We start from the raw sequence: 27372 nt of genomic DNA on the forward strand, positions 1-27372 counted from the left end.
GTTTGAGGGAAAAACAGGCAGCTTTCAAATCAAAATACAACACCTTTAAACGGCTGGTGGAGGGATTTCATAATGATTTTCCAGATGGACCTGTGTTTGAGTGTCCTACATTTGAAGATTGACGAGCTCTTTCAGTGTATGATCCTTTCTGGGATGTTGGTCAATTGACACATCCTGGTGAGGCGTGGGCGGTCGATCCAAAGACGCAAGAGGGAATTCAAGCCTATCTTGCAATGTCGCATGCTCATGACGAGCTTACTCGAGTTGGTCGCGAGTGTCGTCAAATGATCAAGTGGGCTATTTGTGTTGAGCAGAAGATATCAGCTCTTCGTGATACACTTGCTGTAAACGGTAAGAGTGACCCCCCTTTTGTGACCAATACTGACGTCTAATGAAGTGTATGGACTCTGTGTAGATGACAACGTTGGTAGTGTTACAAACACCTGGATTATAAAAACGGGTGGATCAGTAAAGCCAGACATGTCCAAACGCTTAGCTGAGAGCAAGGAAGTTTTGCGCTCACTTCTTGCCCATCTTACCCAGACTCGTGGTTGATTATGGATCACATGGAACATTGGAATGTTGAATGTTTTCAATAAAACTCTTCAATACAGTCAATTGTCGCCAGAAAGTGAAGCCGAGCTTAAGGTTCAATGGACCAATTTGGTGTCGAGATCCAGAGAAGCCTGGCAAAGTGTAGTTGAAGCGCCAATCCTGGAAGCGGAGCCGCTTGACGTTGAAGAAGCCGACGAGATAGCAATGGATGACATGGAGTTTGATGAGGAGGAGGATCGTTTTGGATGGTTTGATGTAGGCGACGATAATGAAGACGAGGAGATTGAACATGATTAGAATTTTGGAAAACCTTCATTATCATTCATGACTGTGTAAAAAAGACGTACCTTTTTAATGCAGCAGGTCAACTCCGAAAATTGACAAGTCAGAGCTGAGGCCTCTGAGGGCTGCTCAGAGCGCTCTGGCGGTCCTCAGAGCGGTCTGGCGGTCCTCAGAGCGCTCTGGCAAGGACCTTGAGATTAACTCACCTGAGAGGTACAGATCCTACGGTATGTAGCCGAGCGTAACTGCACACTTTATTGTCGGCAAGATACCGATGAAACCTGCCAGATGCCTGCAGATGAGCCAGACGATCACTTTCAAGGTACACCATCAAGTTGTACCTTTGGATTTATGTTCTTCATTCTCAAATTTGTCTAGTTCTCGCTTTTGAACCGCTAAAGCCTCCAGGAACATTGTTCTACGTTTAGTTGAAAGACTTCACGATCCCAGCGCCAAAAGTCACATGCAGATGCAGATGCATCTGATTTTACATCACGTATACACAACTTCACAATCAGACTCATCTGCATGTGTACCCTACGCAGCAACTACAATGCCAGATGAATCTGGGATGTACTTGGTACACCAGATCCATCTGCCTACACTCGTCACACATCAGATGTGCAACTGACCAGACACATCTGGTTCCACTCGCCACACCTCATCTGAATTCAACCAGATGCACCTGGTTCTCTACACATACCACGCACTACAGGACCAGATGCATCTGGTTAAATCCGCCACACCCTGCCACACCATTCAACAGCAGCCAGATGCATCTGATACATGGATCAAAACCGGATCACACAAACACCGAGGTATAGTCAATTCTACATGTACACAATGAAGACCAGATGTGTCTGGCTATATCCGCCTTATTGCAAGTGAAAACAAGCAGATGCGTCTGGGTATTGGCGCACTTTCTCACTTGGCAATCTCAAAACAAGATATCAATTTCAGCTCAGCATGTAAGATTTGTTCAAATCAATGAAATTAGACTAGAATACAAGCATATCTGGCAGCATAAAGGCCAAGTCCATTTCGTTCTCATACGGTTCACCTGCATCGTACCTATTCAGCCGGTTCTCTTCGAAGTCCTCCTCATCAAGCCCTTCGGCAAACACAGGATTCCCATTGATCATACTTGCCCACTTCTCACGGTTACGATCCATCAAACCTTTCCAGCGTACCGCAAGAGACGCATTTGTCTCTGATGGATTATCACAATGTATATTTGTCTGATCAAGTAATAAAGGGATCTCATCATCCCAAACCATCCACCTACGGCAGTATGTACGACATAGGGAGTTGTGCACGGACTTGAGGACCTCTTGACTCTCATCCCACGCTTCTTTGGAAAGAATACCACCCGCTTGAACTAGCTCGATTGGCCGAGTTCCATTTGGAAAACCAGCTTTGTAAGCTAATTTGCAATGACACAAACAACAAGATAGGGATAGTTAAACCAATGAAAATGAAAGTAAAGAAAGTAAATGTACGTACGTATCATACTCAAAGCCGCCAGGTCATTCAACTTGGCCTCCATTTCAAGAGAGTGGAGTACCACGTTTTGCACCTCTCGTGAAACCCTTCTTAATTCTTCTTCACAGCTACGTAGAGTGCGGTAAGCTTCTATTCCCCTTTGAGTTGCCTCATCTACAGCCCACGCCTCTTCAGGGTGAGTCAAATTGCCGATATTCCAGAAAGGGTCGCTGATGGGCATCTGGTGTACCTCATCTAAAGTGGGTATATGCGGAGGAGGATAATCTGGAAACTTCTCTTGAAGAGTCTCAATTTGAGTTATATAGGATGTCCATTTACGCTTGACAGTGGCAACTCGTGTGTTCATGGTGGTTTTGAATCGCTGCTGAGAAGAAGCACCTGTATAATCATCATCAGACAAAATGGTTCAGTTTGATAATACAGTGAGAAAGCCTTACCCTGATCCGCTTTATTCCACCTCTTCTGATGTTCGATTACGCCGACCTTTGCTTCGTAAAGGTTTTCTTTGGCCAAGCGAACTTGGAAACAAGCACGAGCAAGAGGATCTATGGGATGATGATATGTCAGCTACCCATGAGCCTTGAAATGATGAGAAAAGACTTACCAGTTGCTGCTGCCATATCTTGAAACTCGGGACCACCCAACTCAGCCGTGATCTCTTGGATGGCTTCAGCCAGATCAGCCAGTATGCCGGGTAACGATCGCAACTCAGCAAATTCGGCATCGGACATATTTCTTCGTCGCTGTCGTCGAAGTTGATCCATCCGTTCGCTTTGAAAATGAGACGTTTTATAATAAGCTAGGAGAATGATACATGGATCCAAGCATGTTAACAAGTGACTTACTGACCTTCTTGAAAGCTCTCCTCAAGGTCAATCAGGCGTCCTAAACGTAACTCGAGGTGTTGGATGTTTGTATTGCCCATATATTCCCGTTGGCAAGTCTTCTGACGTTCCCACTGCTGCGAGAAGTATTCAGTATGATAGCCAGTAGCTCTCTCAAGCTCTTCAAGAAGCGCCAGTGCTTCTTGCAGAGATGAAACACCTTTTTTGACCCGATCCTTCATTGATCGGCCTAGCCCAATAACAAACATTCATTATTGCACAAAAATGAGAAAATTCTTGACACAATACTAGCAAGACTTACCTATGTTTACTTGACCCAAATAAATTCTATGAAGTGCTTGAAAATGTAAAGCGTCAAGCCGATGCTGCTTGGTAACATAACGTAGAAGGGCAACAAGGGCATCTAAAAATGACCAATCTCGCTCCAAACCCTCGCCATCAGATAGTCCCCAGCCTGTATTTAGACGGGGATTGTAGTCCAATTGACAACTCCAGCGATGTACATGTGCGTGGAAGACGCTTGTACCAAACTTGAGCTGACTTCTTTCACGCTCTTGGACAAATAAATCATTCTGTAGGTTGATACAAGTGATATAAATTATATATTCAATTCTTAGATTAGAAGAAAAGACTTACATTTTGTATACCTTTCTCAAGCGTACAACCAATATCATACAGAACTCCTACAGTTTTAGGAGGTTTGGTGGGCTCTGAAATGCGTTCAAGTAAGGTGGCAATCATGGAATGAGCAAAGTGTGATCTGGCAAGACATGAAACATCTATCAGCACACAATCGAAAAAGACTGAAAGAACAGAAACCTTACTTTTCGCCACTTTGTACAATATTTATGAAGGCTAAAAATTGGTCATGCCTACAAGCCATACCCATGAGGCCATTGTCATCGAATCCACGAAATGTGGTGGCACACCTACGGTCAGCAGCGGCAGTATGCTGCGCAGTGCAGGGATCCTGCGGGTTTGGTTCAAACATTATCAGAAAATACTAATACTGAAATAGATAGAACAATACCACTGACCAGTGGTATTTCGACTTGTTGCCTAGCTCCAGGCCTGGCTCCAGGCTCCCACGCTTTAACTTGTTCTTTGGTAAGAAAAAGGGATGGGTACTGAAGTCGAATCTCTTCAAATTCTCGACTGGCCGCGGCGTGTCGTTTATGTTGAAAATTTCCGTCTAGACAAACAATATAGTCCGGCTCATTGGGCCGCTTGGAAGTCTCACCGGGCCCAAAGCATCGTGGGCAGATAGCAGCCATCTTTTGTAGTTTGCTGAGCTCGAGTGACAGATCCTGCAACTCGTCGCGCGCCTTCAAAATTTGACGATATGCGTGAATGGCACATGCCATTGGCCGTCTCCAATTTCGAGGCTAGATTGGTTGGTGAATCCAAGATGACGTTAATACACTATTTATAAAGAATTCTGACCGCAGCAGCTTACCTGATTGGTTCCATTGATCAATATCAAACCACAGAAAGCATCAAGGTATTCATCGTGTGCCAGTGCGAAAGGTTGTACACCGATTGGGCGGTGTTTCCATGTCAAATGATACGATCTTATCAGCCGAATCGAAAAAGCCGTCTCAGGTCGTGTTGGAGAACCTCCTAAGTAGCCTTGTGAGATCAAACGGACTTGATCTGGTGTACAATTACAGAAGACAAAGTCTTTCTTTTGTCGAGCTATTGACAAGAAGCCTAAGAATACATAAATCGAGTGTATTGAACGGACTATTAACTATTACTCACACTCTCTATCGACAATATCTAGAACTCGAGTCTTCTTTTCGCTTGCCAAACAGTAACACTTATCTTCCCTAAAGTGATTGTGTGGCCAAGTTGTGGGATTTCCCCATTCGGAGGTGATGTATGAACAGCGCAAGTAGGCAACTAACATTGGTCGTAAGAATCTTGCCCATGCTTGTTCTTCACGCACCCTTCGGGTCTTGTAGGTATCGTGTTTCACAAACTCGAGTATGTTTCGTGGAGGACCAGGTTCCGGTGCTTGATCGTGATGTTGTTCAACACGATCATCGAGTTGATTATGATTCTCAAAAGGCGGACCTTCGTCATCGTCATCCTCATTCGGGTCAGGTGGGTTTTCCTCAGTGGCTGGTTGTACTTGCTGCTGTGTGATAACTTCAAGATAACCGTCACACTTCTTCTTACACCAGGCTTGAGCAGCTTTCTCATTCTCTAGTTTTTCTCGTGTTGCCGGAGTTTGAGGTTTCGGACGTTTTCTTTTGGAGGACCCAGTTCGAGACCAAGATTTTTGGCTAGCACTGCTCATATTTTTGAATATTTTGTCCCAAAAGATGATAAATTGTATTTCTGAAGACTTGATATTGCTTTTTACAAAATGAGAACCAGTTGAGGTTTGATTCTTTTAGAAGAGGTTTGGCGGACTATGTTGGTGGTTTAATACGCAGAGAGACCTATTTATGCCCAAAGCTTCATTATAAGTACCCCTTCTGGTTAACTTATTACTGATTCACTCAAGGGCAGTCCCTGTGTATGACGGATTGAGCGTTGAGACAACAGAGCCTGTTGCAAATCAGGCCTAGAAAGTGACATGTCAATGTAAAAGCCATTTGACGTCTCAGTCTTAGCTTTGACACCCTTTGACCTGTCATGTGTGATAAATTTTAGTCCTTGATTATGTGAGAAAGTGAATTTCAATAGTGCATGTCAAAAAATTACTCAATACAAAAAGGCATTATAAGGCATTCTGCCCGGCCATGTTGTTATGCTTACCTGGGCATCTCAGCCTATTTCAGCACAGTCCATGGCTTTTTTGGTAAGCCCTTGCAAGAAATTGGGTAATGTGATATATATAGAGGTTATCAAACACCAAAGATCATCCTCCTCGAGGCATTTTATGGGGCTTTAAATCAAATAGGGTCTGATTGAAGCCATCTTACACTGGTCAGTGGACACGTAGTAAGTCATGTAGCATATAAGGATAACTTTTTAATTTTTGGAGCAATCACAAAAGTTGAAATTGGGTCATAGTTGTGAATACTATTGCTCTGATATTCATGCCACTCAGCACTAAAAAAAACATCATGTAAACCACTGATGGCCTGATGAGTGGTGACAAATTACTATTTGATAATTTTGTGCAAACACGTGCTACAAGTGATAATTTTTCAGTTTTGAAGAAACCCCAACAGTTGAACTTGTGTGATATTCTTACAGCTGTGTTATTTGATAAAAATAATCCTGGGAAGTCAACTCAAGGTATTGTGGACCACTTATGGTGTTACGAGTGGTCATATTGTCCTATTTGATAATTTTTCGGCAACACATCCCACAATTAAAAAAATTTCAGTTTTGCAGTTAACCCAAAAGTTGAACTTGGAGAACATTATTGGAGTATGTGGCTTTTAGATTTATAACAGTTATTAGTCAAATCAAGGGTGTATACACCACTTATGGCCCATTCAGTTGGCCCGCGGAACCCAAATTGACATGTTTGCGGAAACACATAGCACAATCAAAACTTTTGCAGTTGTGCTTCAAATCAAAAAGTTGAACTTGAGAAAAATATTTGAATATATTGCAATTTATATTTTACCCACTAGGTAGTCAACAGACCCTCACATGGACTACTTATGCGCTTATTAGTGAAATTTTGCGTGGTTTTGGGGAAGACGGTCTATAAGGAAAACTTTTTTGTTTTTTGAGATAAACCAAAAAAAAAAAGTACCTTCTTTATTTCACTTGAAACTATTAAAAAAACCAAAAATCTCAATTTTTTTTTTTTTTGGTCACTTCACCCAAAATCTCACACATTTTCCTCAATAGCTCATATGTTTGCAATTATACCACACGGCATACGAACTTAAGTACTCAAGTAATAATATAATATGACTGAATGTCTATCAGTCAAACACCTAATGTATTACAAATTAATAGTCCAACAGGTCATGCTGGTCAAAAAAAGGTTTCAGATATGAGATATGATATACCATAGGTGCAGATATCACCATACATAGATGCAAATACTTATCTGCTCAAAGGTTTCAGTTCACATAACATAAAGACTCACTCCAGAATTAGTAACACTGAGAAACACTTAGATGTGGCCACTTTCAACTACACTTTCAATAACAGCACTGCTTTGTTCTGCTTTATTTCAAACTAAGACCTCTACACCAGTTTATACTTTGCATATCTTTAACTGCATCTCTTCAGTTATGTTATGAGATGCAGTTAAAGATATATCATTGTTTAAGTTTACCCACAAAACTTTTTTGGGTTATATTTGAGTAAATTATGTGGCTGTGGCTTCATGCTAATCCTGTGAAGTGGCATACTTGCAATCAGTCATCCTTTTTTGAGGTACTATGATTCACGCTGTACTTCAACCCGGACCATAATAAATATAAACATGGGAACCATGTATCTGGCCAGAATCATGGTTCTTCACCATATTATATAAGTATAGGTTTTCAATAGTCTACCCAAACGGCTTGATTGGAATCAGTATTGCCGTGTATCTGCCTTCTTTAACTCATAAAGCACAATCAAAAGATAGTTTAAGAATGATTTAAGAGTCAAAGAAAAAATCACACTTACAGAAATGATCAGACTAATTGATCTTGATTGGATAAAAATATCAAAGTAATTGATTTTTATTGGATATAAAATGGTTTTTTGAAGGTACTTATAATATAAAATTCCATCATCAAGGAGCATTGGTGACCACTGGTATTGTACCACGAACTGTGTAAGTTCAGCAAACTTTACCCCTTAAGAAAATCTTACGCTAATCTAACAATGAGTAGATATACAAAAACTTTGTAGAAAAATGTCTACCAACAAGACCGTGTTGAAGCTATAGTATAGAAACAGTGTCTACGTAAATCAAATTGAAGGCAGGTCATTATATTATTGTATTGTCTTCAGAGTCTTGTACATTTGATCCTAAGGCTTCAATGCTCTTTGATCATCATTGGAGACCAGATTTGTAAATAATGCAAAATCACAATCGATTAGTAAGAATTATATCAGTAAATGTAGCAAACGAGTTACTTACATATACACATTCATCACTAATCGAGAAAATGTTCCAAACCATTGAACCTGTGATATTTCCATATGCTTATATGCTTTTGTTTTGGTTTTAAACGCTATATATGTTGATCGATCATAACTGGACATACTGTGTAAAGTTTGTGACTTAGGTTTTGGATGAGTACAGTGCTCTGTATGTAAGTTAAGATGTACACGTCACCCTCTGCGCAGATGGATCTGGCAGATGAATCAATCTCCCTTCACCAGATCCATCTGCGCAGAGTTTTCCACCTTTTGAATTGACCATTCTGGTGATTTCCTATTCTCTTATTTGTCTTTCTTTGTTAGTTCCACTTTGTACGTTCATCACTATCAATCTCCCTTCACCAGATACATCTGCGCAGAGGTTTGCACCTTTCGCATTGACCATTCCGGTTATTTCCTTTTCTCTTATCTGTTTTTCCTTGCTAGTTCAACTTCGTACGTTCATCGCTAGCATCCTCCATGCCCATCAATACACGTAGCCGTAAAACAACCCCACCTGGAGCAGTCAACCTCCGCAAACTCAAACGGCGTAAGCAGTCGGAAGCTGAAAGAGATGAAGCTGAATCTCAACGTCGTAGGGATCTAGAGACTCAAACTTCAAATCAAACTCAATCCAACACCCATTCATCGAATCAGCCTCACAATCAGTCTCAATCTCAACAGTCACCATCTGATGCGCTTGAATTAGAAGAAATTGATGTCCACAACTATGGACATCAGAAGAAATTCTGGCCGTTGCAAAGAATTGAGGAGAAACTGAAGGCACAGACCACTGATAATAAGTCTCGACCTCCTCCCCTCATCCTGGCTGAAGCAAAGGCAATTCATGAAGCTTTTCAACACTCGCTTCACATGCTCGCAATGATTGGCCAAGTTCACCTCACCACGTTGAAATTACATCTGTAAGTACAACATCATTTCTAACTTCTACAGCCATAGCTTCTTTATCATCTAAACTTTCGTATCTTTTGTATTGGCTATCTAGCGGTATTGTGGGTGGAACCCGGGCTACAAATGCATGGAATCGATTCCTAGCCTTTTCAAAGTTGGCTTACAAAAACCCTAGTAAGTCCGAGCTCACTTTAACACTCAAAGGTAATATGATTGTTTGAAAGTAACTGATCATCACTGGTTTATTCTTTCCAGTGCCCCTGCGGGGAGCTCCTGACGCTGGTTCTGTTCTAACCACGCGAAACCAGGCCAATCGTAAAGAATACGACAATTTGACCGACGACGAATATGCCATCTTCACTTCCCGAATCTTCCACGCCTTGGGAGGGTATCCGGACTATTCAGCAATCAGTGTGGAAGATCATGAGACTGCCGGAGACTGTGAAGTCCTGATCCCCGAGGTTCCCACGCTTTCACCGGAAGAGGAAGCGCTGTATCGTCCTATATACAACAAGCTGGTTGATTCGGCAAAGGTAGCCAAAGATCGTGCAAGATTCAAGAGTCCTTCACCCGAGAAAAAAGAAAGGCTCTCCCTTCGAGCGTTCAAGAAGAGAGTTCAACAGGTATGTGATAAACCACTCATTTGAAAACTCTCTTTCAATTATAGACCATTTATCCTCCATCTCTTTCATCTCTTTCCTCTTTCTGAGACTTTTCATCTTTCCTTATGATTTTTAATATTAAATGACACATCTGAAACTGACTCACTATGGCCTAAATCAAAATTTCTCTTAGCTTCACCATGATGCCGCTCTGGCCGACTTCGATTACTACGCAATCGGGTGTAGCAAGACCTTGGGGACCGGTTGGTGTCAAGAATTTACTTCTTTACCCGAAATCAGCACCTGGATGGATGAGCGGATCAAATTTCAGACTATCTTTCCAATCTACTCCCAAGCCAGACCCAAAATCAAGGAAATTGAAGCAGCTGGCACGGCAAGCAACAATACCATTACAAACAAATTTAGTCGTCCTCCAAATAAGTCGGACCGTGAAAGTACCGAGCTCACAAGTTTGTTGCTAGCACAGCTAAGTCAGTTAAACGAGATCAGATCATACAACTCTCTAATTTTGACTTACACATCTCATTTCACTTTTTCAGAGGCACTTGGCGTTACTCTCCCTACTAGAGGTTTTCCACGAGGTCCAGATCTGCCAGCTTTGTTTGAAAAACACAAGGTCGATGTGAAATTTGTTCGCCATTCAGAATCAGCGATGTCTATCAGTGAGTTTATGCTAGGATTTGATGGCATGAAAACCCTTGGTCGGAGACATTGGCTTCAAGATATAAAGGATATGAAATTTATGATGGTCAAGAAGGACTCACCTGTGACTGAGTCTTGGTCGGTTTTGGGAGGCGAAATTCAACAGGCCGCTGATGGTGGTAATGGAGTTGGACCTGGACCTGGTGGTGATGGTGGCGGAGTTGGAACGGGTGGTGGAGATGGTAATACAGATGGAGCTGGTGGAGGACTCGGACCTGGTGTTGATGGTGAAGAAGCTACACCTGGTGGAGGAGTTGGACTCGGCAGTGATGGTGGCGGAGTGGGAACTGGTGGAGGAGTTGAAACTGGTGGTAATGGTGGCGGAGTTGGAACTGGTGGAGATGGTAACGGCGGTGATGGTGAAACAGGTAATAATTGTGTTCATTTGTAGATTCCTTTACATCGTTTCTTCTTTCTCCTAGTATCGTATTGCAATACAAGATAAACAGTAAATTACAATTGCAATCTAAATCATTTGTCATATTATTCCTCAAAAAAAGCTTTCTAGCTGAGTAGCGTCTGGGCATATCAGACGTATCTGTTTGAGATATTCAGATACGTCTGAGTCACTGTATTAGATGAATCTAACTACATACTCAAACATTTACCAGATGGATCTGAGCAAACCAGATGCATCTTCAATTGATTTTCATTTTCACTTCAGATTTAACAAATTTAATTACTTTTGGCATCATCATAGACAATGTAACGCCCAAGAATGAGTCATGACCAAGACCTCAAAACAAACAAAGAATACGTCAAACTGACCAAACTAGAGATCAATGTGACTTGTCAGATCTTTCATCGAATTAGATCACAGGTTCTTTCTCTCTCTATGCTTCTCAAGGACTGTTTCAGTTGAACTTGAAGTAAAAGTGTTATACAAATCAAACATGCATAGATTTCTGGCGATTACTTATCTCATCTCACTTATCTCATCGACATGGATGAAATAAGTCGATGTCTGTCAATAAACGGGTTCTTTTCCTTCCTGTTCTTTCCAAGGACTGTTTCCGGTTGTTTACGTTGAATTTTGAATTGAAAACACATATAATATTATGGCAGGTCTCTCATCTCACTTAGAACACTCGTCTTAAGCTATTGAGTTTAAACAAGCTTTGAACAATCTTCTTTGGCTTTTGTTTCGAAGTTGATGCCGTCTATTGGACCTCGTGGATCGGGATCACCTAGACTTCTGAGTCTTTGCTGTGGTCTTCTACTTAGTTTTTGTGAATTATATACTGATCTCTAATGATCAGTTCTTTGTTTTGTAATTCATTTGAAGTTCTTATAAACATCAACGCTCATCAATGTCGGTCTTTTCATTTGAACCTTTCCAAGTATCACATTCATTCTGCTTGTATACTTGAGTACTTCTAAGCGAGATCTATCTTATGTATTTGAGCTGAAATACAAATTTACAATAAAAAATCGTTCACCAAAGACCTATTCCTGCAAATTGTATCAACTTACAAGTAGTTGATCATCCGAGACGTCCGAGAAGGAAATGGCTGAGTCAGCAAAACATATTGAGTCCAAGCAAATAGCACCAGAGAGATTTGATGAGAGGCGAGGCAAGTATGGATTGTGTGTTGTGATTGCCAGATGACCCTGGGACTGTGAGGGTGGGTTACTCTTTTGAGTACTCAAGGCTCACTAATTGGGCAAGGTGGGTCTTATAATTCAAGTAATTATAATTATATTTCAAATATAAAAGTAGTTACACAGAATTATAAACAAAGGGAAGGGATGAGAAATGGAAGTTAATAAAATGATTATAAGGTGTGAAGGGTGGATCCTAGCCCTTCCTTTAATCTTCTAGTGACAGATTAAAGAGTGGGATGAAGTTCACTAGACTAGTTGATCTATGGTCACTAACCCTGGGTTGTTCTTATGGTCACCAACCTTGGGTTATTATATGGTCACCAACCTGGGTTGTTCTATGGTCACCAACCTTGGGTTGTTATATGGTCACCAACCTATTAGAGTTCTACTAAGGGGTAGTAGAGGATCCAGGGGAGAGTGAAGAGTATTACTTACTTTTAATCAAGGAACTGATTAAAGTAATGAAGATATCACTAGTCTTATATTTATAAGACTCTTGATGTTACTTCAGTAGAACTTTAATTGTTCTTAAAAGTAGTGTGTAATAAAAGCTTAGTGGGAAATCTCTGAAGGCTGAGAGAGGAGGAGTTTATATACTCTTCTCTCCAAACCTAACTGTGGTGATATTTGTTAATATCACTACTGTGGTTTAGGGCTTAAATGGTAATATTAATTATGGTTATGATTAATGCTACATAATTACATATACATGTTATGTAATTATGTAGTATAAGCATTTTAACTCTTGACACTGAGTTATGAGGTGTAGTTAATGTTTTATTACATATTACATATGATTTTACATTTACGTGTATATGTAGTTAGTGTTTATATGTGTTTTATTACATGTTACATGTGTTTTATAAGCTGTATGTACATGTAATAAGTTTTGTAAGTTACAATCTATCTATTACAAGTTAGTTTTGGGTACATGTATATGTACTCAGGGCTGACATTCCCCACCCTCAAAGGAGGTCATTACTTCTTTTCAGAAGGTTTATGAGCTCTTCTTTGGGCTCTGAACTCTCGCAAGGTTGTTCTGTTATTAGGGACTTTGTCTGCTGCTAGCCATTCATCTTCGTCTGCACTCCTATTCTTGTATCTCACAAGATAGAGTGTAGTAGATTTACCGTTAACTTGTGTATCTCTTTGTTTTATTATATGTGAAAAAATCTTTTCTCCGTCAGTTTCAAACCTGATAGGAGTTTTCTTGGGTATTTCCCTGTCAGGAAATTTGCTCTTGTCAGAAGCGTGAAACTTCTTTATTAATGAGATTGGAAATACTGGATGCTTTCTCCCAAATTCCTCTGTCAATGCTACTTCTACTGCATTGCTTCCATGGAATTTTAGTATTACAAATGGTCCAACAAATTGGTCTTGAAGTTTCTTAGGTCCTTGAAGATTAGTAAAGTTTGTAGTAGAGAGTAGAACTTGTTCACCTACTACAAATTTAGGTTCTTTATGAGTTTTATTCCATCTTTCTTGATTATAAGTCACAGAATCTTCAATACATTGAGCTGCTCGAGCTCTTGCTTTACCAAGCATATCGAAGAAACTTAAAGAAGTTGGATGAAATTCAACATTTTTATTCTTAATTTGGTCCTTTGGTAATCTAGGACAATAGCCTCTTTCTACTTCAAAAGGTTTCTTTCCTGTTGTGCTGTGTATGCTGCTATTATATGCTAACTCTAGGGCTGGTAGTAATGTATGCCAGTCATGTGTGTGTCCGTCCTTATCTGTGTAACAGAGTCCTTCAGTACAATACCTCCTGATGATCTCAGTTAAGGTACTGATATTTCTTTCACTGAGACCGTCAGTCTGTGGATGGTACGCAGTGGAAAGGGCTAATGTTGTTCCAATAAGTGCATGTAGACTCTTCCAAAATTCAGAAGTAAATTTTGGATCTCTGTCACTGATGATTATTCGTGGTAATCCTACATCACTTATTATTCTTTCCCAGAATAGTAATGCAATGTCCATTGCTGTTGCTTCTTTGTAGCATGGCAAGAACCTTGTTCTTTTTGAAAATCTGTCCACAATGACTAGTACACAGTTGTAATTGTTAATTAATGATGGTGGAAGACCAGTAACAAAATCCATGTTAATGACTTCCCAAGCATAAGTTGGTTCTTCTATTCTTTGAAGTAAACCAAATCTTTTTCCTGTGGCTTTATTTGCTTTTTGGCATCTTTCACAAGTCTTTACGTATTCTTCAACATCTTGTCTCCAATTTGGCCACCAGGCTGTGCTTTTTATTCTATCTACCGTCCGGTCTTCCGACAGATGTCCTGACATAAATTCATCATGGCATACATGTAATGTTTGTTGAATATGTTCAGTAGTCATTATTACTAACACCGCAGTATGTTTTTCTCTAAAATATAGTAGGTCAGACTCAAGTGAAATTTTTCCTTGAGTTAGTCCATCTTTCCAAGGTTGTTCAAGTGTACTTGATAGGCTCAGATTAGTATTCTGTGCAGATAATATTCTGGTAAGTTTAGCTGTGTTACTATTCTTTTCATAACTAGCTTTTACTTCATCAAAAAATTCTTCAGACAATTCACATAAACTGATTCCCATCACCGGAATGTCTCTTTCCATTTCTTCAGGTTCCCACGCTGGATTACTGGAATCATTTGGTAATGCCATTCTACTAAGTCCATCAGCATTGTTGTGGAATTTTCCTGGTCTATGAGTAATTGTCATAAATGGTTTATACTCTTGTATTGCCATCATCCACCTTAGCATGTGTCTGCTTGGAGATTTGAGATTTGTCAGTGACCTTACTCCAGTACAGTCTGTTATGACTTCAAAGTAGCTACCATCAAGGTAGTAGTGTAATTTTTCTAATGCCCAGACTAGTGCTAAGGCTTCTAGCTGGGGCGAAGAATATCTACTTTCAGTATCAGTCAATTTTCTAGATATAAAGACAATTGGACCTTCTTTTGGTTTCCCATCAATTATCTGTGTTTGATGGAGTGCTGCTCCTAAACCTTCAATTGATGCATCAACGTAAAGTTTAAAAGGTTTCTCAAAGTCCGGATGAAACAAAATTGGTGCGGTTGTAAGTATTTGTTTTATTTTATTCACTGCATCAATTCTTTCCTTTGTCATTTCAAAGACTACACCTTTAGCATAAAGTCTGTAAAGGCTACGAGTAATAATTCCAAAGTTTGGAATGTGAGCTCTGTAGTAGCTTGTAAATCCCAAGAAGGAACTCAATTCTTGTTTATCCTTTGGGCAAGGTTTATGTAGTACTGCTGCTACAGAGTTTTGGTCTACTGCTACCCATAATCCTGATACTCGATGACCTAGGGCTTTACATTCTTCAAAACCAAAGTGACATTTCTTTAAAGATATTGTCATACCCATGGCTTTGGCTCTTAATAATACTATTTCCATTGATACCATATGTTCTTCCCAGGTTGTATGAAAAAGAATAAGGTCATCAATGTAAACTTTAAGCCATCCTTCTCGTAGCTCCTTTGAAAACTCTGTGTCCATCATTCTTTGAAAGAAAGCTGGAGCATTTTTTATTCCAAAAGGCATTCTAATATATTCAAATATTCCCAAATGACATATAATTCTAAGGAATTTTCTGCTACATATTTCTACTATGTTCTGATGAAAACCCTTCATTATATCCATTAGTGTAATATGCCTTGCTCTAAACAAGTTTGTCAAAGATTGATCTATCCTAGGTAGCGGGTACCTATCAGGCTTTGTATATTGATTAAGAGCTCGAAAATCTCCACAAAGTCTAGACTTATCATTGTGCCATGCTATTAGCACAGGTGAAGTTACGTCAACTTCTTCATCACTACCTACTTTCCGGATTACACCCATACTAAGTAGTTCTTCAATATGTTTTTCTATTTCTTTCCTACTTCTTGGGCTAGCTGGATATGCTCCTTTCCTTAATATAGGAGGGTAAGGTTTATCAATTGTGAGTTCTATTTTCACCGGATGGTCTTTAATGACTCCAAGAGGTTGCTCTCCTAACCCAAACTGATCTTTGTATTTAATCACCATTTTGATTATATCTTCTTTTTGAGTATGGGTAAGATTGGGTCCAAATTGTGCTTCTAGTATCTTATCTCGAATTTCTTTTGTGTCTACATTTGTTGGAGATTCTATTGTAATGTCCGGTTTAATTGATAAAATTTCTTTATGTTGCATTAAAGCAAACTTAATACTTTTGTTATTATTTCCAATAGTAAAATATCTTTCTTTACTATGAAATATATCAAATCCATATTGGCTTAAGTTTTCCGCACCTAATATGAAATATTTGTTGTTTGCATTTTCCATTACTACAAATTCAGCATTTATTCTAATTGATTGTTTAACATGTGGGAATATCACAGGTAAACTGATTACTCCTAAAGCATGAAGCTTACTACCAACTCCAGAGAACTTCACATGACTACTGGGCATGATTCTTTCCTGCCAGTCTGGTACAATTTCAGATAAAAAATGTTTTCCAACAATTGAGCATGATGCTCCACTGTCCAGCAGTATTGGTACTTTGCAATTGTTTACCAATGCTCGGGCCATTGCATGATGTCCCAAAGTATGTGCCATTCCGTCTGCTGGTTTAGATTTTAGTAATCTTGCATCAATTGTATTTCCCATCTGCATGTCATCTTGCCATGAGTGAGGTACGTCTGCTTCTGCTTGAAGTATATTGATGTCTTTCTCATTTTCCTCATGAGTACCAATCATGCAGACATTCTGTTGATGTTGCTTTGGATGGTCTTCTTTTTCGCTGTCTGAACTTGAATCTCCTGAAAGTTGTCCTCCTTGAAAGTCAAACTCGTCATTCATATTATCACTTTCTTCAGTGTCTTCTTCAATCACATTTATTCTTTTATCTTTACATCCTCTCCATTGATGTTTTGGATCCTTACTTCCACAGTTTGGGCATGCTCTGGAAGGTTTCCTGTCTGATGTACTTGGTTGGACTCTTGTACTAGAGGGACCTTGCATTTTATCCTCCTTAAAGGTGGCTTTATTTTCAACAAAGGGTCTTCTTGGTCTGTTCATGTATCTTTTCTTAGTTATGATGGTTGTATTTTCAAAAATATCTTTAAACACCATCAGAAACATATCCCACTCATATGGTGTAGATAGCTGGCTTTTGATGGCATTTCTAGCATCACCATCAACTTTGTTCAGGATTTTATTTACTATTCTGTCTTCAGAAGAATCCGGATCAAAAGCTGAAATTCTCTTCTTTTGTTTCAAAGACCAAGCTGTGGGATCTGAGTGTATATTAGCATCAAATTTGTCTTTCATAAATAAATCTTCCATGTTATTTTTCCAAACGTTGTTACCAAATCTCTTGTGAATTTCGTCTTTCCACTCATTCCACGTCATTGAGCCTTTAGTTTTACGTTTGTCCATGTACCACTGTCCTGCTGTGCCAGTAAAAGCTGTTGCTAAATGGCTTACAATAACAAGAGGGTCCATTTTCAGGGTAATGATCAAATCATCGCACCAATCAATATAATCATTATGATTATATTCACCATCTCCACTAAATTTTTTCCAATCTTTGCCAGTTGGCCAAAGTTTAGTCAAAGCTTTAGTCACATTATCTTCTCTAACAGATTCTGCCATACCTGTCTGGGCAGTATCTTCTCTCATGAATGATCTTTCACGAGGTGGAAGTGTTGCTTCTCTTACAATTGTTCTTTCGTGAATTGATGGGCTCTGAAACTCTCTATGTGTTGGTACAGGTTCAACATAGCTGACAGTCCTTTCTCTTGGTTCTGTTGTGGTTTGTCTAAATCTAGCTTCTCCTCTAAGTGATGGATCAACTCGTGGATTGTCTTCAAAGGGCGTATTTGAATGTCCATAGGTTACTCTTGGGCTTGTTTGGTTCATTGGCATAGTACTATTATTTACTATATCAGGTTTTAGCTCCTGAATAATTGACATTCTTGCTGTATTGGCATTGTCATCCATTTGTGTCAGCTGTTGTTGTATTTCAACATTCTTTTCTAATATCTTATTATTTATCACGACTTGTTGCTTCATCATTTGATCTGTAAAAGACTTAATTTGTATTTCTTGTTGTCTTAATAATTCTTTTGCTAATTTTTCATGGTTGTCTTTTATGGTTTCTTGTAATGCATGGTAAGATTGCATCATACTACTCTCGAATTGTTGTTGTTGTTCATTCAAATTTTCACGAATTTCTGTTACATTTCTTTCTTTTTTTATTTCACCAATGGAGGAAGTGACTTGAATTTCATGTTTTTCAAATCTATTAAGTAATTCCTCAATCTTGTTATACGGGTCCTTGATTGGTAGTTTAAGTTGTTTATCTAACTTGATATCCAATTGTTTGGTTACTTTTTTTATTTCTCCAAGATCACTTACTATGACATCACTTGTTTCTCTGATTTGTTCTTTATCTTGATTTCTTTCTTGAGACATTTTATTTATTGTCTCGTTGAAATTTTTGTCAATACTGTTAAGTCTTGAAGTTATTCTTTTCTCAGTTTCAGAAATACGTGAAGCAATCTGATTAGCCAAGTGAGTTATTTGTTTAACTATGTTTTGTTCAGAAGGTTTCAATATTGGGTCTTCAAATCTCTGGTTCAATGTCTCCCGAATCTGCAGTACTAGGGCTTGTGTTTTATTCAAACTATACATTGGAGTTACTTCTGATTCTTGAATCTCAGTTTCTCCTTGATTGACTTTCTCACTAGTATTTGATGTTGATCCACTTACTTCTTTACTTTCAGATACAATGACTTCTTTTTGTTTACCTTTCTCTTTGGATGTGATTTCTTTTTGAAATTCATGTTTTTCTTCTTTGATTTCAACAATTTGCACTTTTAATTCTTCCAACTTACTGCAGATATCTTTGTATGATATCTTATTATCTTCTTTATCAATCTCTTGAAAAAGTTTTTTAACTTCACTTATTTGTTCTTTCAACTCTAAAAACTTAATCATAATGTCATCATAAGATGTCTTATAAAGTTGGCAACTTAAATTGAAATCTTTAATTCTCTCTTTCTCACTTTGCTCACATTGGTTTTTTAGTAAATTCAAATTTGGATTCAATTGCTCAACTTTTTCGTAGATAGCGTAAGTTTTTCGTCTGACAAGATCTTCTAAATCTAAATATGAATGTGAAACAGATACAGAGGAAGCATTGTAGGAAACTAAATCTGACTGGTTGAACAGTCTTTGATGTTTTACCTCTTCTAATTCATTTTCTTCTAACTTAAGTGAGCTGAGAGAGGGTGAATTAGGAATAGAACTCTTTTCATCTATAGGGGGTCCAGTGAAAGGTGTCTCAGTATACAAAATTGATGGATGATGATGAAAAGATGAAACTGGAGGGGGGAGAATACTTACTGTTCTCTCTCCTTCCCTTTCCCTTTCGATTCTGGGTCTTTGTCGTCTTTCTTCATTTTCTTCACCAACAAGAACATGTCCAGGAGGTTCGAGGCGTTCTCCGCCATCTCCTCGAGGTCCTCGTTGTGAGCTCTCTTGCGACGTTGGCTGGAAGGTCCTGGTCGAGGATGTTCGAAGGGTTCCATCGTACTCGGGTTGATCAGATAAGGGTTGTACCCTGCCACCTTCTCCACGGTAGAGCAATGGCGACGTCCCCCTAGGAACTCTTCCAGTTCCTTGTGGGCTTCTTTCGCTATCCCTAAGATTTGGCGAAAGTTGGTCGAATTGTTCGCCACTCTCGCTTCGTCTAGGTTGCGCTTGTGGTCGAGGATGGCTTGTCGTAACCGGGCTTCCTCGGCTGCGCGGGTCTGTTGGTACGATCGTGGTGGAGGAGGAGGTGGTGCCATGTTGCTGTTGCTCACACCAGGAGTCGGTTGGCGTGGTTGATAGACCGGGGACGGGTGCGCCGGGTAGTTGCGTTGGGGTTGGTAGACTGGCGAGGGAGCTATCGCGTAGTTGGGTTGAGGTTGGTAGACTGGCGATGGAGCGATCGGGTATTGCGCTACCGGAGCTGAGAGGTTGCCCGGGTAGTGAGGTTGGTAGTAGTACCCCGCTTGTTCCTGTTGGGTCTAACGGTGATAAGGTAAGATTTTGTACTTCTTTTCTTTTTGCAAAGCTTTCCACTAATTTTACATCTGGCTTACCTGATGGGGGTAGTGGTTCAAATAGTTCGCTGCCTGGTGTCCGTCGCGTTGTCCGTGAGGTGGGTTCAACTGATCGCTTCGATTTGGTTGAACCTCGTGTACTGGTTGATCCTGTCCTACTTGGTGGTTGTGAGGATCTAGTAGACATAGTAGGGATGACCGGTAAAAAAAAATTTTTAGAATAAAATGTTTGAATTATCAAATTAGAAGAGGGAGGCTAAAAAATTTGAAAGTTATTTTACTTACGGTGTCCACCAGGTCCTTGAACTTGTTGGTACCCGTGGGCTACTTGCACGTGATCGATGTATTGATGGTTCTGGTGATTATAACCTTGGACTGGATCGTTTCTTTGATTGTTGGCTAAAAAAATTAGTATCAGGACAAAGCAATTGATTGGTCAATCAGAAATGTGTTCTAATATTTTGTTTTATTTTCAAAAAAAAAAAAAATGAAATACAGTCTTTGAATTACTTACTATGTTGGTGATCGATCAACTCTTCCGGTGAAGGACCTTCGGCTCGGATTCTTGCTCTCGTAGTATCGTCCGAAGCGGGAGAATCGATATCTATGATCAAGGAATCCGCAGCTGGTGTAGTAATCGTAGAGTCGATAACGATTGGTTCTTGTGAGTTATTACCGTATTGATCTTCGAAATCTAATATGGAACCGTCGACGTTCTCGGTTTCTGGTAAAGCTGGGGTCGATTGAATTACTTGAATATCTTCAACTGGTTGTTGAGTGTTTCCTCTGTTAGCGAGGTCAAGTGAGTTAAACAATTGTGGGAATGCCACTAAAAGGATTTTTTTTTTTTTTATTAAAAAAAAGAGGGAAAAATAAAAAAATCGAGTAAAGAAGAAAAGAAAAAAAAAAATGAAAAAGATTTAATATCAGTACTTGTTATCGATAAGAGTTTGAAAGAGAATTATTGAAGGACAGTTGAAAAAAAAAAATTTTCTAGTTACTCTTGATTGTAGAGACTAGTTGAATAAATTTAAACAAGTTTGTGAATCTGATTGATCGATTTAATTGTTTATAACCGTTAGACTTTCTTTGAATCGACTGTCCTGGGGGTTGTTTGAAGTCAAAATGAACGCTGTTCTTATATTGATAGAATTGTCGATAGTTTTCGATTCCGATCCGGGTTTCGAAGGTGATCACTGTGTGACTTGGTCAGTTCTCTTTCTATCTGTTTTTGAATGTATAACTCGCTGACTTACTTTTAATTTGTTGTTTGTTAAATCTATCGTTGGTGGCTAATCGTTCGATGTCTTTGTGGTTGTAAGTCGGCTGGACTGATGCTTTCCTTCACACTGATGACGACAATTTATCGTTGTCTGACTTCGTCGTACTGGTTGATTGTCCGAGGATCACTCGAGTCGTGGTGCTTCGTTTGGTCCGAGGGTTTCTTTTAATTGAATAATTTATTATTTTTGAAGAACCCAATTTAGATCGAAGAATTTAGAAGAAAAGAATAAAAAAAATTTTACTATTCAAGATTGGATTCGATGGACAATTTAGAGGTCGGGAAGAAAGACTAAAGGAAGGAAGAGGATAGAAAAGATCTAATGGATACTGGAATTGTAATGTAAATGTACTCTTGACTTGTAATCGTACGACTTGAGTACTTACTTGTCTTGTTCAATTGTTTTGACTCGACTCGTTTGGCTGTGACGAAGAACGGGAAGGATTGTAGAAAGGGTTAATAAGGGAGGGGAAAAAAAAATATTGGTTAGTACGGATAAGGGTAATTAATGCAATAAAGGTTGAGCTTGTATTTTCACTTACTTTGGTCTTATTTTCTATCTCCGACCGCGGAAATAACTGAATTCACTCCGAATTCTCCGTTGATTTTCTTTTCGATCGTCAACTCCCGAATCTTGAAATCGAATTTTGTTATTTCAATTTACACTTTACGTTGTTCTTCAAAAAAGAAGTCCAGATATCTAAAAAAAACAATCTAATAAGTTTCTGATTTTGATTTGTGTTGTACTGGAGATGAATTGGTCAAGGTTATTTCTGATCAATCACAAGGCTCAAAAGGATATTTTTTTTGAAATAGAATCTTTGACTTTTGATGTTTGTTAAAAGTTGACTAAATCAAAAAATTGGGATTAGATTTGAAAAAAAATAGAGTTAATTCTTGTATGACTATTTCTAGAGAAAAATAGACTATAGAAGGAGTTGTGTATAAATTTTGTATGATTTTAAATAAGAATCTGGTTTTGAGTAGCTTGAGAGATTGATAACTTGGAATTTTGAAAGAGGGCTTTCCAGGTGATTGTTATTATAGTTGTCTAGTAGGATAATTCTTACTCTAGTAAGAGATTGAGGTTGAAATCTTGGGTTTCAACACGATGAGGCCCCCAAATGTGAGGGTGGGTTACTCTTTTGAGTACTCAAGGCTCACTAATTGGGCAAGGTGGGTCTTATAATTCAAGTAATTATAATTATATTTCAAATATAAAAGTAGTTACACAGAATTATAAACAAAGGGAAGGGATGAGAAATGGAAGTTAATAAAATGATTATAAGGTGTGAAGGGTGGATCCTAGCCCTTCCTTTAATCTTCTAGTGACAGATTAAAGAGTGGGATGAAGTTCACTAGACTAGTTGATCTATGGTCACTAACCCTGGGTTGTTCTTATGGTCACCAACCTTGGGTTATTATATGGTCACCAACCTGGGTTGTTCTATGGTCACCAACCTTGGGTTGTTATATGGTCACCAACCTATTAGAGTTCTACTAAGGGGTAGTAGAGGATCCAGGGGAGAGTGAAGAGTATTACTTACTTTTAATCAAGGAACTGATTAAAGTAATGAAGATATCACTAGTCTTATATTTATAAGACTCTTGATGTTACTTCAGTAGAACTTTAATTGTTCTTAAAAGTAGTGTGTAATAAAAGCTTAGTGGGAAATCTCTGAAGGCTGAGAGAGGAGGAGTTTATATACTCTTCTCTCCAAACCTAACTGTGGTGATATTTGTTAATATCACTACTGTGGTTTAGGGCTTAAATGGTAATATTAATTATGGTTATGATTAATGCTACATAATTACATATACATGTTATGTAATTATGTAGTATAAGCATTTTAACTCTTGACACTGAGTTATGAGGTGTAGTTAATGTTTTATTACATATTACATATGATTTTACATTTACGTGTATATGTAGTTAGTGTTTATATGTGTTTTATTACATGTTACATGTGTTTTATAAGCTGTATGTACATGTAATAAGTTTTGTAAGTTACAATCTATCTATTACAAGTTAGTTTTGGGTACATGTATATGTACTCAGGGCTGACAGGGACAGCCTGGGACTATGCTGAGTTTGTGAAGGGAAGCACTAGCATATGTGTTTGGTCGCAGTGTATCTGTCTGATGTTTTAGGAACATTGGTTTGCAGATGGATCTGTCTCGCACGGATGCTGTGAACCAGATGCATCCGGTTTTGATCGATGTATCAGATGCATCTGGCTGCTGTTGAATGGTGTGGCAGGGTGTGGCGGATTTAACCAGATGCATCTGGTCCTGTAGTGCGTGGTATGTGTAGAGAACCAGGTGCATCTGGTTGAATTCAGATGAGGTGTGGCGAGTGGAACCAGATGTGTCTGGTCAGTTGCACATCTGATGTGTGACGAGTGTAGGCAGATGGATCTGGTGTACCAAGTACATCCCAGATTCATCTGGCATTGTAGTTGCTGCGTAGGGTACACATGCAGATGAGTCTGATTGTGAAGTTGTGTATACGTGATGTAAAATCAGATGCATCTGCATCTGCATGTGACTTTTGGCGCTGGGATCGTGAAGTCTTTCAACTAAACGTAGAACAATGTTCCTGGAGGCTTTAGCGGTTCAAAAGCGAGAACTAGACAAATTTGAGAATGAAGAACATAAATCCAAAGGTACAACTTGATGGTGTACCTTGAAAGTGATCGTCTGGCTCATCTGCAGGCATCTGGCAGGTTTCATCGGTATCTTGCCGACAATAAAGTGTGCAGTTACGCTCGGCTACATACCGTAGGATCTGTACCCCTCAGGTGGATTAACTCAAGATTCAGATAAGTTTGAAAGAAGGAATAATAAAGAATAAACTCTTTGATGTACCCTGAGGTGATTTATAGTGTGTAAAAACTTTTCAAAAAGAAGTTATAAGGCTTTGAGGATGTGCCCCAGGAGTCCTGAGCTGCTCTGCTGCCAAATTCCGGCATACATGCCCTGGGTAAATGTCATTTTACCCAGGGCATGTAAGTCACTTTATACAGGCTCCACAGGTGTTCCACCTTTGTTCTTCCTCAGCATACAATCTCCCACGAAATGATCATCTTTACCACAGTTGTAACATTGCCCAGCATTTCCACGTCTTTGATATTCGTCATTTGAGATGTTAAATCGGTAAGCGGAGGAGTCCATCGCATCCGGATTTTGAGATGATGATGAGGTTGTTGACGTTGTTGTGGTGATTTTTGCTTGAAGAGTTAGGTCTTGATTTCGTTCATTCACTTCGTTGTTGATTTTAATTGCTAATGTTGCTAAATCTTCCACGTTATCAAATACATCCCGTACCAAGTGAACTCGGATTTCTCCCTTCAGGCCTTGCTTAAATTGAGAAATTAACACCATCTCGGGCCATTTGACGATTAAAGACAATTCAGAGAACTTAATCCAGTAGTCCGATACAGTTCGAGTTTGACGTAAAGCTCTGATTTCTCTCTCAGCTTTAGTGATTCGTTCTGTATCAAAAAAGGTAGCCTTGAAAGAATCGATAAATCTCTTCCAAGTGACTTGTCGCATTTTCTCCGTATCAAGTAGTTGATCTGTCATGGATTGACCCCACAAACTAGCTTTCCCGTCCATATAAGACAGTGCGAACGCGACTTGCGCTTGCTCGTTCACAAATGACGCTGCGTTCATCTGCATGTATAAGCTGATTTGATTCACAAATACCTCTGCCTTCTGACCTTTTGCTCCATCGAACTTATTCGGAGTAGCGATCTTCGGTGGTCTGATCTGCTGTACTTGTTGAACTGGGGCTGTGGTTGCATGAGTGGGTGGAGGCGGGGTTGCTGTTTGATCACTGGTAATGTTCGACTTGTTCTGTTCAATGCTATGTTTCAATTCTAACCACCTCTTCTCCGCCTCTTCTCTTAATCTACTTTCCTCTGTTAACCTCGCATTCATTTCCTCCATTTTCCTCATCAACGACTCTATACTGACATCCTCCATTTGATTATCTTCAACTTCAACAAATACTTCGTCCGTACCACTTGGACTGTCAGGTGCCGCGAAGTTAGGCGTGATGGCAATTTAAGGTTTGAGTTAGATTGCGGGGATCGTCAATGCTTTTTTAAGATAAGGTTTGAGGATCTTCAACCGGTAAAACTGAGTATCCTCCTGTACTTGCTTTACTTTCTTCGTTTTACTTCCTTCGCTTTCGATCTTTTTTTTTCTTTCTTTGCTTCTAATTTAAACTTTTTTCTTCTTTTCTTTTCTTTAAGTAATTTTTTAACTTTGAATTCTAAACTTCTTCTTTTCGACTTTTGCTTTCTTGTTTGAACTTGTCTTCTCTTGGATCTCTAGTATGAGACGTAGCAATATGATATGACTTGGATTGAAGAGATGCAAGAGATGAGATGAGACAAGGCCCTTCAGGTGAGCTATTAGATTGCTACGTGCAGTATCAAGGTTCTGCTCAGATGGCAGGATATAGAGAGAGTACAACTTAGTATAAGCATAATGAAGTAGCCTTGTAGCCTGTGGCTCATAACATAGAACCACAAGTCAAACAGGTTCCTAAAAGCTATAAAACCCAGTTACCTTTGCCAAAAGATAGGAAGGCATCACACTTTACCCATCTACATTCTAACAAGGACCCATTAGTATTCTTAGAGGTTACATTAGTAAAATAAATGTATCACATTTTCACTCACTTTCTTGTGGATTCCCTCCGCTATCTTGAACCAATTATTTGACTCCCTTTGATCTTCTACACTCCATAGGCGACTCTGTTCTCTAACCCAGTTAGATTGTCAGACCGGCTCTATAGCTCCTTTAACTACAAATCAAATCCCTTGAATTTATCCTTGCTTGCTTGAAATCCGTAAGTGAATTCTACTTAGTCAATACCCTGTTCTTGCAACGTAAAGTTGTCTCGAGATCCCTGTATTTTCTTTGGATTATCAGGCTACTCTAAAGCTTTGGCCTAAGAGAAAACCCTCAGGTCTAGGAGTGACTCTTCCACTGCTGTTACCCAAAAGTAGGCCTGTTGTCAGCCCTGAGCCCTGTGTACAGGACCACAGGCTAACAAACACACATGTAAATATATGAAATACATATGTAAATATATGTAACTTGTTTAAACCCATAAAGATTACATCTCATGGCTCAGTATCAAGAGTCACTTAAGTAACAAGACTTACTATGACTTAAATTAGTAATAGTAAACCTAACCCAAACCTAACCCAAAGAAAAAGCAAACCTAAGTGCCAACCACAAGTTGACACCTAGGTCTAGGATATATAAACCCCTCTTCTTCCCACTCTGGAAGAAGAACCAACTTAATATCATTACACAACTCATCATCACAACTTACTTGATTCTTCACCAAGAATATTGAGTACAGTGATATTGTTGTACTTTGATTGTTGTGGTTCTTTTCTGTCTTTGTTCAGGTTATTGTAAAACCTCAAGTGGTGTTCTAAGCTGGTGGGATTAATAGCTAACAGAACAAGCTTGGAATTTACAAAGGGTTCCTCTTCAAAAGAGTCTAAAGTACCCAGTGGCACCTCTGAATCCTCAGAGTCTAAAGTACTGCAGGCTCCAGAGTTGTAAGATCAACCAGAGCTCCAAGTAAGATCCTTAGAGGGATTACTCAGCCATCCCACTGGCTATAAATCCTCTCCCCAGAGGTCAACTAACTGTAGTCTTCACTTGGGTGTACCAAGTGAAGACTTCATCTTTGTCTACTCTTCACCTTTTTTAGTGAAGAGTCAGCCCAACAGTTGCTGACTCCTCACACCTGTGCTCTTCTTTGAAGAATTTATATTGCAAGTTTGTTAGAAATATACTTATTAAAATTTGATCTTTGGTTAATCTGTTTAGATACTCACAGATATACCATCCCATGTACCCAGAAGGATTTTAGTCAGGTCTTCAATAGTGTAAGT

At 39.2% G+C, this 27372-nt stretch overlaps 3 protein-coding genes across 3 annotated transcripts; 1 reads left to right on the forward strand and 2 right to left on the reverse strand.

The window, feature by feature from the left end:
* Nucleotides 1-2654: 2654 nt before the first annotated feature.
* MELLADRAFT_92328 (uncharacterized protein) lies at nt 2655-3406 on the reverse strand (the record flags this gene model as incomplete). Its single annotated transcript, XM_007405740.1, has 4 exons — nt 2655-2704; nt 2778-2885; nt 2945-3139; nt 3190-3406. The coding sequence occupies 4 exons, from the start codon at nt 3404-3406 to the stop codon at nt 2655-2657; spliced, it is 570 nt and encodes a 189-aa protein (XP_007405802.1).
* A 5314-nt stretch (nt 3407-8720) lies between these two features.
* On the forward strand, nt 8721-10868 carry MELLADRAFT_92329 (uncharacterized protein; the record flags this gene model as incomplete). The annotated part of the gene is made up of 5 exons (XM_007405477.1): nt 8721-9163; nt 9247-9326; nt 9408-9775; nt 9948-10245; nt 10315-10868. The coding sequence occupies 5 exons, from the start codon at nt 8721-8723 to the stop codon at nt 10866-10868; spliced, it is 1743 nt and encodes a 580-aa protein (XP_007405539.1).
* An 8277-nt stretch (nt 10869-19145) lies between these two features.
* MELLADRAFT_54965 (uncharacterized protein) lies at nt 19146-19947 on the reverse strand (the record flags this gene model as incomplete). The annotated part of the gene is made up of 2 exons (XM_007405739.1): nt 19146-19371; nt 19460-19947. A coding segment is annotated over one exon (216 nt), but the record flags the coding sequence as incomplete, so codon positions are not given.
* Between the last annotated feature and the right edge of the window lie 7425 nt (nt 19948-27372).

The sequence above is a fragment of the Melampsora larici-populina genome (assembly GCF_000204055.1).
Source record: "Melampsora larici-populina 98AG31 unplaced genomic scaffold MELLAscaffold_4, whole genome shotgun sequence".
In the NCBI taxonomy this organism is placed as follows: Eukaryota; Fungi; Basidiomycota; class Pucciniomycetes; order Pucciniales; family Melampsoraceae; genus Melampsora; species Melampsora laricis-populina.